Source organism: Vanellus vanellus (genome assembly GCF_965231255.1).
Source record: "Vanellus vanellus genome assembly, contig: HAP1_SCAFFOLD_2315, whole genome shotgun sequence".
Lineage (NCBI taxonomy): Eukaryota > Metazoa > Chordata > Aves > Charadriiformes > Charadriidae > Vanellus > Vanellus vanellus.
Window position 1 is genome coordinate 1 of NW_028128237.1, and position 11,714 is coordinate 11,714.

General features: G+C 67.6%; 2 protein-coding genes across 2 annotated transcripts; one reads left to right on the forward strand and one right to left on the reverse strand.

The window, feature by feature from the left end:
- Nucleotides 1-121: 121 nt before the first annotated feature.
- On the forward strand, nucleotides 122-9,518 carry TAPBP (TAP binding protein; the record flags this gene model as incomplete). The annotated part of the gene is made up of 4 exons (XM_082500516.1): nucleotides 122-493; nucleotides 1,593-1,928; nucleotides 8,277-8,366; nucleotides 9,297-9,518. Coding segments are annotated over 4 exons (821 nt in total), but the record flags the coding sequence as incomplete, so codon positions are not given.
- Nucleotides 9,519-10,676: 1,158 nt separating this feature from the next.
- PFDN6 (prefoldin subunit 6) lies at nucleotides 10,677-11,252 on the reverse strand (the record flags this gene model as incomplete). The annotated part of the gene is made up of 3 exons (XM_082500515.1): nucleotides 10,677-10,895; nucleotides 10,980-11,104; nucleotides 11,182-11,252. Coding segments are annotated over 3 exons (305 nt in total), but the record flags the coding sequence as incomplete, so codon positions are not given.
- Between the last annotated feature and the right edge of the window lie 462 nt (nucleotides 11,253-11,714).

The following is an 11,714-nucleotide window of genomic DNA, read 5'->3' on the forward strand; positions in this document are numbered from 1 at the left end:
CCCCCATCTCCCCCCATCTCCCCCCACACCCCCCCACACCCCCCCCACCCCCCCACATCCCCCCCACCCCCCATCTCCCCATCTCCCCCCACCCCCCATCTCCCCCCATCTCCCCCCGCAGTGGCTCTCTCCGTCTTCACCCTCACCCCCACCCTGAGGGCCCCCCCGGGCCCCCCCCTGGAACTTCACTGCGCCTTCGCCGCCCCCCCGGACCCCTTCGCCCTGGAATGGCGCCACCGCCACGCGGGGGGCGGCCGCCCCCTCCTCACCTACAGCTCCGCCACCCCCCACCGCCCCACGGCCGCCCCCGACGCGGCTCTACTTATGGGGCCCGGCGAGATGGGGGGGGGGTGGGGGGGGGACGCCTCCCCCCCCCCGCTGGGGGTCTCGCTGCGCCTCTCCCCCCTCGCCCCCCCCCACCGCGGCACCTACGTCTGCTCCGTCTTTCTGCCCCACGGCCGAGCGCAGACCCTCCTGCGGGTCCACGTCCTGAGTGGGTGATGGTGATTTCGGGGGGGGGGGGGGGCCGTACGGGCGCGTATGGGACCGGGGAGGGAGGGGGGGGGGAGGGGGGTCCCTAAAGTTGGGGGGGGGGGGGGGGGGGGGGGATATCGGTCAGTGTAGGCACAGAGCAGTGGTTATATGGGGGGGGGGGGGGGGGGGAATGGGGCCGTATAGGCCGTATCGGACCGGTCCATACTCCTATATGGCCCCTATGGGGGGTGGGGGCGGGTCCCAGTGCTCATATAGGGGAAGGGACCTATAGGAGGGCCGTAGTGGGATCAGATGGGGCCATATAGACCGTATCGGACCGGTCCATAATCCTGTATGGTCCCTATGGGGGGTGGGAGCGGGTCCCAGTGCCCATATAGGGGAAGGGACCTATAGGAGGGCCATAGTGGGATCAGATGGACCAGAAGGGGCCATATAGACCATATCGGACCGGTCCGTAATGCTATATGGCCCCTATGGGGCGCAGTGCCTATAGAAGTGTGGGGGGGGGAACTGGGCTGGGAGGGTTATGGGGGAATGTATAGTACCAGTCCATATAGTGTGTATATGACCGGTCCATATAGTGAGTATATGACTGGTCCATATAGTGTGTATGACCAGTCCATATAGTGAGTGTGTGACCGGTCCATATAGTGAGTATATGACTGGTCCATATAGTGAGTGTACGACCGGTCCATATAGTGTATATATGACCAGTCCATATAGTGCATATATGACCGGTCCATATAGTGAGTATACGACTGGTCCATATAGTGAATGTATGACCGGTCCATATAGTGTGTATATGACTGGTCCATATAGTGAGTTTATGACTGGTCAATATAGTGAGTATTTGACTGGTCCATATAGTGCATATATGACCGGTCCATATAGTGAGTATCTGACCGGTCCATATAGTCTATATGACCAGTCCATATCCTGTGTATGGACCGGTCACATACATCCCATGGGTGGGGGGTGTAAACCGGGCGCTATACTGCCCCCCCCCCCCCCATAGCGGGGGGGGGGGTGGTCTATAGCTGCTCTATATGGCCCATACGCGCTCCGGCCCTGTGTCACCCCCTCCCCTCCCCCCCCAGAGCCCCCCGAGGTGACGCTGCGCCCTCCGGCGCTGGTGGTGGCCCCGGGGGCGGTGGCGGAGCTGCGCTGTGACACCAGTGGGTATTTCCCGCTGGATGTGGGGCTGCGGTGGCAGCGGAGGGCCAGTTGGGGGGCAGCGCTGCCCCTCGGCCCCACGGTGACCCACAACTGGACCTCGGGCCACCGCCGGGCGGCCGATGGCACCTACAGCCGCAGCAGTGGGGCGCGGGTGGGCCCCGTGGGGCAGCGCCACCACGGGGAGGTCTACACCTGTCTGGTGACCCACGCGGCGCTCACTGCCCCACGGCGCCGTCACCTGCGGCTGGAGGTGGCCGGTAAGGGGGGGGGCCACCGAGGGGGGGGTTGGGGCCACCGAGGGGGGGGTTGGGGCCACCAAGAGGGGGGTTGGGGCCACCGAGGGGGGACGTTGGGGCCACCGAGGGGGGACATTGGGAGGAGGGTTGGGGCCACCAAGAGGGGGGTTGGGGCCACCAAGAGGGGGGTTGGGGCCACCAAGAGCGGGGTTGTGGCCACCAAGAGCGGGGTTGGGGCCACCAAGAGGGGGGTTGGGGCCACCAAGAGGGGGGTTGGGGCCCCCGAGGGGGCCGTGGGGAGGAGGGTTGGGGCCACCAAGAGCGGGGTTGGGGCCACCAAGAGGGGGGTTGGGCCACCAAGAGCGGGGTTGGGGCCACCAAGAGCGGGGTTGGGGCCACCAAGACTGGGGTTGGGGCCACCAAGAGGGGGGTTGGGGCCACCAGGAGGGGGGTTGGGCCACCAAGAGCGGGGTTGGGGCCACCAAGAGTGGGGTTGTGGCCACCAAGAGCGGGGTTGGGGCCACCAAGAGGGGGGTTGGGCCACCAAGAGGGGGGTTGGGGCCACCAGGAGGGGGGTTGGGGCCACCAAGAGGGGGTTGGGGCCACCAAGAGTGGGGTTGTGGCCACCAAGAGCGGGGTTGGGGCCACTAGGGGACATCGGGAGGAGGGTTGGGGCCACCAAGAGCGGGGTTGGGCCACCAAGAGTGGGGTTGGGGCCACCAATGGGGGATATCAGGAGGAGGGTTGGGGCCACTGAGGGCCACCAAGACCATGGTTGGGGCCACCAAGGGACATCGGGAGGAGGGTTGGGGCCACCAAGAGGGGGGTTGGGGCCACCAAGAGCGGGGTTGGGGCCACCAAGGGACATCGGGAGGAGGGTTGGGGCCACCAAGAGGGGGGTTGGGGCCACCAAGAGTGGGGTTGGGGCCACCAAGGGACATCGGGAGGAGGGTTGGGGCCACCAAGAGCGGGGTTGGGCCACCAAGAGTGGGGTTGGGGACACCAAGAGTGGGGTTGGGCCACCAAGAGGGGGGTTGAGCCACCAAGAGCGGGGTTGGGGCCACCAAGAGTGGGGTTGGGGCCACCAAGAGGGGGGGTTGGGCCACCAAGAGGGGGGTTGGGGCCACCAAGAGGGGGGTTGGGCCACCAAGAGGGGGGTTGGGGCCACCAAGAGCGGGGTTGGGGCCACCGAGGGGGGATGTTGGCAGGAGGGCTGGGGCCACCAAGAGCGGGGTTGGGGCCACCAAGAGGGGGGTTGGGCCACCAAGGGACATCGGGAGGAGGGTTGGGGCCACCAAGAGTGGGGTTGGGGCCACCAAGAGCGGGGTTGGGGCCACCAAGAGGGGGGTTGGGGCCACCGAGGGACATTGGGAGGAGGGTTGGGGACACTGAGGGCCACCAAGAGCGGGGTTGGGGCCACCGAGGGGGGACATTGGGAGGAGGGTTGGGGCCACCGAGGGCCACCAAGACCATGGTTGGGGCCACCAAGGGACATCGGGAGGAGGGTTGGGGCCACCAAGAGGGGGGTTGGGGCCACCAAGAGCGGGGTTGGGGCCACCAAGGGACATCGGGAGGAGGGTTGGGGCCACCAAGAGCGGGGTTGGGGCCACCAAGAGGGGGGTTGGGGCCACCAAGAGGGGGGTTGGGCCACCAAGGGACATCGGGAGGAGGGTTGGGGCCACCAAGAGCGGGGTTGGGGCCACCAAGAGGGGGGTTGGGGCCACCAAGAGCGGGGTTGGGGCCACCAAGAGGGGGGTTGGGGCCACCGAGGGGGGGGTTGGGGCCACCGAGGGGGGACATCGGGAGGAGGGTTGGGGCCACCGAGGGCCACCAAGACTGGGGTTGGGGCCACCAAGAGCGGGGTTGGGGCCACCAAGAGGGGGGTTGGGCCACCAAGAGTGGGGTTGGGGCCACCAAGAACGGGGTTGGGGCCACCAAGAGGGGGGTTGGGGCCACCAAGAGTGGGGTTGGGGCCACCGAGGGGGGATGTTGGGAGGAGGGTTGGGGCCACCAAGAGCGGGGTTGGGGCCACCAAGAGGGGGGTTGGGGCCACCAAGAGTGGGGTTGGGGCCACCGAGGGGGGACATTGGGAGGAGGGTTGGGGCCACCAAGAGCGGGGTGGGGCCACCAAGAGTGGGGTTGGGGCCACCGAGGGGGGGGTTGGGGCCACCAAGAGGGGGATTGGGGCCACCAAGAACGGGGTTGGGGCCACCAAGAGGGGGGTTGGGGCCACCAAGAGTGGGGTTGGGGCCACCGAGGGGGGATGTTGGGAGGAGGGTTGGGGCCACCAAGAGCGGGGTTGGGGCCACCAAGAGTGGGGTTGGGGCCACCAAGAGTGGGGTTGGGGCCACCAATGGGGGATATCAGGAGGAGGGTTGGGGCCACTGAGGGCCACCAAGACCATGGTTGGGGCCACCAAGGGACATTGGGAGGAGGGTTGTGGCCACCAAGAGGGGGGTTGTGGCCACCAAGAGCGGGGTTGGGGCCACCGAGGGGGGACATTGGGAGGAGGGTTGGGGCCACCAAGAGCGGGGTTGGGGCCACCGAGGGGGGACATTGGGAGGAGGGTTGGGGCCACCAAGAGGGGGGTTGGGCCACCAAGGCTGGGGTTGGGGCCACCAAGGCTGGGGTTGGGGCCACCAAGAGGGGGGTTGGGCCACCAAGAGGGGGGTTGGGCCACCAAGAGTGGGGTTGGGCCACCAAGAGGGGGGTTGGGGCCACCGAGGGGGGACACTGGGAGGAGGGTTGGGGCCACCAAGAGGGGGGTTGGGGCCACCAAGAGGGGGGTTGGGGCCACCGAGGGGGGACATTGGGAGGAGGGTTGGGGCCACCAAGAGTGGGGTTGGGCCACCAAGAGTGGGGTTGGGCCACCAAGAGCAGGGTTGGGGCCACCGAGGGGGGACATTGGGAGGAGGGTTGGGGCCACCAAGAGTGGGGTTGGGGCCACCGAGGGGGGATGTTGGGAGGAGGGTTGGGGCCACCAAGAGCGGGGTTGGGGCCACCAAGAGGGGGGTTGGGGCCACCGAGGGGGGACGTTGGGGCCACCAAGGGACATCGGGAGGAGGGTTGGGGCCACCAAGAGCGGGGTTGGGCCACCAAGAGTGGGGTTGGGGCCACCAAGAGTGGGGTTGGGGCCACCAAGAGCAGGGTTGGGGCCACCAAGAGGGGGGTTGGGGCCACCGAGGGGGGACACTGGGAGGAGGGTTGGGGCCACCAAGAGGGGGGTTGGGGCCACCAAGAGGGGGGTTGGGGCCACCGAGGGGGGACATTGGGAGGAGGGTTGGGGCCACCAAGAGTGGGGTTGGGCCACCAAGAGTGGGGTTGGGCCACCAAGAGCAGGGTTGGGGCCACCGAGGGGGGACATTGGGAGGAGGGTTGGGGCCACCAAGAGTGGGGTTGGGGCCACCGAGGGGGGATGTTGGGAGGAGGGTTGGGGCCACCAAGAGCGGGGTTGGGGCCACCAAGAGGGGGGTTGGGGCCACCGAGGGGGGACGTTGGGGCCACCAAGGGACATCGGGAGGAGGGTTGGGGCCACCAAGAGCGGGGTTGGGCCACCAAGAGTGGGGTTGGGGCCACCAAGAGTGGGGTTGGGGCCACCAAGAGCAGGGTTGGGGCCACCAAGAGGGGGGTTGGGGCCACCAAGAGGGGGGTTGGGGCTACCAATGGGGGATATCAGGAGGAGGGTTGGGGACACTGAGGGCCACCAAGAGCATGGTTGGGGCCACCAAGAGGGGGGTTGGGGCCACCAGGAGGGGGGTTGGGCCACCAAGAGGGGGGTTGGGGCCACCAAGAGGGGGGTTGGGCCACCAAGAGGGGGGTTGGGCCACCAAGGGACATCGGGAGGAGGGTTGGGGCCACCAAGACCATGGTTGGGGCCACCGAGGGACATTGGGAGGAGGGTTGGGGCCACCAAGAGCGGGGTTGGGCCACCAAGAGTGGGGTTGGGGCCACCAAGAGGGGGGTTGGGGCCACCAAGAGGGGGGTTGGGGCCACCAGGAGGGGGGTTGGGGCCACCAAGAGGGGGGTGGGGCCACCAAGAGTGGGGTTGTGGCCACCAAGAGCGGGGTTGGGGCCACCAAGAGGGGGGTTGGGCCACCAAGAGGGGGGTTGGGGCCACCATGAGGGGGGTGGGGCCACCAAGAGTGGGGTTGTGGCCACCAAGAGCGGGGTTGGGGCCACTAGGGGACATCGGGAGGAGGGTTGGGGCCACCAAGAGCGGGGTTGGGGCCACCAAGAGGGGGGTTGGGGCCACCGAGGGGGGAGGTTGGGAGGAGGGTTGGGGCCACCAAGAGGGGGGTTGGGGCCACCGAGGGGGGAGGTTGGGAGGAGGGTTGGGGCCACCAAGAGGGGGGTTGGGGCCACCAAGGGACATCGGGAGGAGGGTTGGGGCCACCAAGAGGGGGGTTGGGGCCACCAGGAGTGGGGTTGGGGCCACCGAGGGGGGACATTGGGAGGAGGGTTGGGGCCACCAAGAGCGGGGTTGGGGCCACCAAGAGGGGGATTGGGGCCACCAAGAGCGGGGTTGGGGCCACCAAGGGACATCGGGAGGAGGGTTGGGGCCACCAAGAGCGGGGTTGGGCCACCAAGAGGGGGGTTGGGCCACCAAGAGGGGGGTTGGGCCACCAAGAGCGGGGTTGGGCCACCAAGAGGGGGGTTGGGGCCACCAAGAGTGGGGTTGGGCCACCAAGAGGGGGGTTGGGGCCACCAAGAGGGGGGTTGGGCCACCAGGAGGGGGGTTGGGGCCACCAAGAGTGGGGTTGGGGCCACCAAGAGGGGGGTTGGGGCCACCAAGAGCGGGGTTGGGGCCACCAAGAGGGGGGTTGGGCCACCAAGAGGGGGGTTGGGGCCACCAAGAGTGGGGTTGGGGCCACCAAGACCATGGTTGGGGCCACCAAGAGCGGGGTTGGGGCCACCAAGAGGGGGGTTGGGCCACCAAGAGTGGGGTTGGGGCCACCAAGAGTGGGGTTGGGGCCACCAAGAGCAGGGTTGGGGCCACCAAGAGGGGGGTTGGGGCCACCAAGAGGGGGGTTGGGGCTACCAATGGGGGATATCAGGAGGAGGGTTGGGGACACTGAGGGCCACCAAGAGCATGGTTGGGGCCACCAAGGGACATCGGGAGGAGGGTTGGGGCCACCAAGAGCGGGGTTGGGGCCACCAAGAGTGGGGTTGGGCCACCAAGGCTGGGGTTGGGGCCACCAAGAGGGGGGTTGGGGCCACCAGGAGGGGGGTTGGGCCACCAAGAGGGGGGTTGGGGCCACCAAGAGGGGGGTTGGGCCACCAAGAGGGGGGTTGGGCCACCAAGGGACATCGGGAGGAGGGTTGGGGCCACCAAGACCATGGTTGGGGCCACCGAGGGACATTGGGAGGAGGGTTGGGGCCACCAAGAGCGGGGTTGGGCCACCAAGAGTGGGGTTGGGGCCACCAAGAGGGGGGTTGGGGCCACCAAGAGGGGGGTTGGGGCCACCAGGAGGGGGGTTGGGGCCACCAAGAGGGGGGTTGGGCCACCAGGAGGGGGGTTGGGGCCACCAGGAGGGGGGTTGGGGCCACCAAGAGTGGGGTTGGGCCACCAAGAGGGGGGTTGGGGCCACCAAGAGTGGGGTTGGGGCCACCAGGAGGGGGGTTGGGGCCCCCGAGGGGGCCGTGGGGAGGAGGGTTGGGGCCACCAAGAGCGGGGTTGGGGCCACCAAGAGTGGGGTTGGGCCACCAAGAGGGGGGTTGGGCCACCAAGGCTGGGGTTGGGGCCACCAAGAGGGGGGTTGGGGCCACCAAGAGCGGGGTTGGGCCACCAAGAGGGGGGTTGGGGCCACCAAGAGCGGGGTTGGGGCCACCAAGAGTGGGGTTGGGGCCACCAAGAGTGGGGTTGGGCCACCAAGAGGGGGGTTGGGGCCACCGAGGGGGGATGTTGGGAGGAGGGTTGGGGCCACCAAGAGGGGGGTTGGGGCCACCAAGGGACATCGGGAGGAGGGTTGGGGCCACCAAGAGGGGGGTTGGGGCCACCAGGAGTGGGGTTGGGCCACCAGGAGGGGGGTTGGGGCCCCCGAGGGGGCCGTGGGGAGGAGGGTTGGGGCCACCAAGAGCGGGGTTGGGCCACCAAGAGCGGGGTTGGGGCCACCGAGGGGGGACATTGGGAGAAGGGTTGGGGCCACCAAGAGTGGGGTTGGGCCACCAAGAGCAGGGTTGGGGCCACCGAGGGGGGATGTTGGCAGGAGGGCTGGGGCCACCAAGAGCGGGGTTGGGGCCACCAAGGGACATCGGGAGGAGGGTTGGGGCCACCAGGAGGGGGGTTGGGCCACCAGGAGGGGGGTTGGGGCCCCCGAGGGGGCCGTGGGGCGGAGGGAGGCGGAGGCGGAGGTGTCCCCGTCCCCACAGGCGCGGAGGCACCGGGGCTGGCGGACGCCGTGGGGCTCTCTCTGGTGGCCTTTGGCCTCTGCGGCATCTGCCGCTGCCTCCGCCCCACACGTGAGGCCCGGCCCCACACGGCCCCACACGGCCCCACATATGTGTCCCCGTGGCCCCATATGTCCTCCATGTGTCCCCCCATCTCCCCCCATGTCATCCCCATCTCCCCCCATATGTCCCCAATGTCCCCCCATGGCCCCATATGTCCCCCCCAATGTCCCCATATGTCCTCCATGTGTCCCCCCCAAGTCCCCCTATGGCCCCCCATACGTCCCCCGTGTCCCCCCAAGTCCCCATATGTCCCCCCATGGCCTCCTATGCCCCATATCCCCCCCTATGTCCTCCATATGGCCCCCCATGGCCCCCCAAGTCCCCATATGTCCCCCCATATCCTCATATGTCCTATATCCCCCCATATCCCCCCATATGTCCTCCATGTGTCCCCCCATGGCCCCCCATACGTCCCCAATGTCCCCCCCCAAGTCCCCATGTCCCCCCGTGTCCCCCCCATGTCCCCATTTCCCCCCATATGTCCCCCAAGTCCCCATATGTCCCCCCATTTCCCCCCAAGTCCCCATATGTCCCCCCATACGTCCCCAAATGTCCCCCTATGTCCCCCCATATGTCCCCCATGTCCCCCCATGGCCCCATATGTCCCCCCATATGTCCCCAATGTCCCCATATATCCTCCATGTGTCCCCCCAAGTCCCCCCATGTCCCCCCATACGTCCCCCATGTCCCCCCAAGTCCCCATATGTCCCCCCATGTCCCCATTTCCCCCCATATGTCCCCATGTCCCCCCCAGTCCCCATATGTCCTCCATGTGTCCCCCCATACGTCCCCAATGTCCCCCCATGGCCCCATATGTCCCCATATGTCCCATTTCCCCCCATGTCCCCCCCCAATGTCCCCATTTCCCCCCATATGTCCCCAATGTCCCCAATGTCCCATCCCCCTGACCCCCCCCCTCCCCCTCTCTCCCCCCCACAGCTCCCACCGCGACCCCAAAGTGACGTCCCCGTCCCTGGGGGGCACCGCCCCCCCCCCGCAGAAGAGGCCGCGACGGCACCGCTGGAGCTGAGGAAGCGCCAAATAAAGGGGGTTTCACCCCAAAATGAGGTGGTGGCGTTTCTGGGTCCCCACGGCCCTCCGTGTCCCCCCCCCATCCCCCCCCCATGTCACCCCCGTGTCCCCCCATATCACCCCCCCCACATCCCCATATGTCCCCCCCCCAAAAATAGTGGGGGGCTCCAAGGGGTCCCCCCCCACCCCCCGAAAATGTCAAAAGGGGGATTTTTTGGGGGGGGGGGGGGGGAGGGGTGTGTCCCCCCCCATAACCACCTTAAATTGCCCCAAAAAATGTGTTGAGTTTTTTTTTTTTGAGGTAATCGCCCAAAAATCTCCCCCCCCCCGCCCCCCGCCCCTAGTGGGGGGTATTTTAGGGGCGCTGAGCCCCCCCCTCTGCCCCCATGGGGTGTATTTTGGGGTGCTGAGCCCCCCCAAACCCCAGAGGGGCTATTTTGAGGAGCTGAGCCCCCCCTCCCCGCCCCTAGGAGGGGTATTTAGGGGTGCTGAGCCCCCCCCGCCCCTAGGGGGGGTATTTTAGGGGTGCTGAGCCCCCCCCAGACCCCAGGGGGCTATTTTGGGGGGTGCTGAGCCCCCCACACACCCAGGGGGGGCTATTTTGGGGGGCGCTGAGCCCCCCCCAGACCCCAGGGGGGCATTTTTGGGGGTGCTGAGCCTCCCCCCGCCCCCAGGGGGGCTATTTTGGGGGTGCTGAGCCCCCCCCCAAACCCCAGGGGGCTATTTTGGGGCACAATGAGACCCCCCCCATACCCCCGGGGGGGTATTTTGGGGGTCCTGAGCCCCCCCATACCCTGGGGGGGGGGGAGCATTTTGAGGGGCTGAGCCCCACCCCCCAGAAGGAGTATTTTGGGGGCGCTGAGGTCCCCCCAAACCCCAGGGGGGCTATTTTAGGGGGCGCTGAGCCCCCCCCCCCCCCGCCCCTAGGGGGGGGTATTTTAGGGGCGCTGAGCCCCCCCCAGGGGAGCATTTTTGGGGGTGCTGAGCCCCCCCCATACCCCAGGGGGGCTATTTTGGGGGTGCTGAGCCCCCCCCCACACCCCAGGGGGGGCTATTTTGGGGCGCAACGACCCCCCCCCCATCCCTCAGGCGGAGTATTTTGGGGGCGCTGAGCCCTCCCCCCACACCCCGGGGGGGGGGCTATTTTGGGGGGCGCTAGCCCCCCCGATCACCCCCACCCTCTTTTACAGGGGTGTCCCCCCCCCCCCAAAATAATAAATTTAGGGGGGGGGGGCGCAGCGCTACGGCAATAAAGGCGCTACGGAGAGAGGATGACACCCACCGGGGGAGGTTTTAGGAAGGGTTTAATCCTGATTTGAAGGGGGGGGGGGGGGGATGGGGGGTTTGGGGGGGTTTAGGGGGGGTTGGACCCCCCCCAAAAAAAATAATAAGAGACCTCAGGCTTTGCCCTGCGCCCGCTGGAGCTCCTGTTGCAGCCGCCCCAGTGTCTCCCGCTGCTGCTCCGAGCGCCGCTCCAGTTCCTCCATCTGCTGCTCGTAGCGTTTGCTGCCGGATTTTGGAGGGGGGGGGGGGTTGAATTTAAGGGGGGGGGGTAAATAAACCCCCCCCCAACCCCCTCCCGGTACCCACATCTCTCCAGTGATGTAATCCAGACGTTTGCTCACGGTGGTTTTGGCTTCTTCCATCTCCTGCTTCACCAGTACCGGTCCCATCAGTTTGAAAATGGTGTTGGTGGTGTCCAACAACTCCAGTTCCTGCGGGGGGGGGTCGTTTGGGGGGGTTCTATGGGGTCTTGGGGGGGGTTTGGGGGGTGTGAGGGGGGGTCCCCCACCTCTTTGACGATGTTGTTCTCCGTCAGCTGCGCCTCCAGTTTTTGCCGCGCCGTCACCGAGCGGCTCAGGTCTGGGGGGGGGGGGAAGGGGAAAGGAGGGGGGGGACACCCCAAAAACAACAAAAAAAAAAAAAAATGGGGGGTGGGGGGGTGTATCAGACTCCCCACATCCCCCTCCCCACGGCACCGGTACCCCGAAATGGGGAACATTCGAGGTACCGCTAAGGGAGGGGGGGGGGGGGGGAATGAGGCAGAGAGGTGGGTGAGGGGTTTGGGGGGGGGTTTATGGGGGGGGCTATGGGGTGTGGGGGGGTTATGGGGTGGAGGGGGTGGTTCTAGGGGGGCTATAGGGGGGTTCTGAGGTGCTATGGGGGGGGTCGGGGGGGTTATAGGGGGGTTCTGAGGTGCTATGGGGGGGTGGGGGGGCTATAAGGGGGTTCTGGGGGGGGCTATGGGGTGCAGGGGGTGGTTCTGGGGTGCTATAGGGGGGTCCTGAGGTGCTATAGGGGGGCTCGGGGGGGCTATAGGGGGGT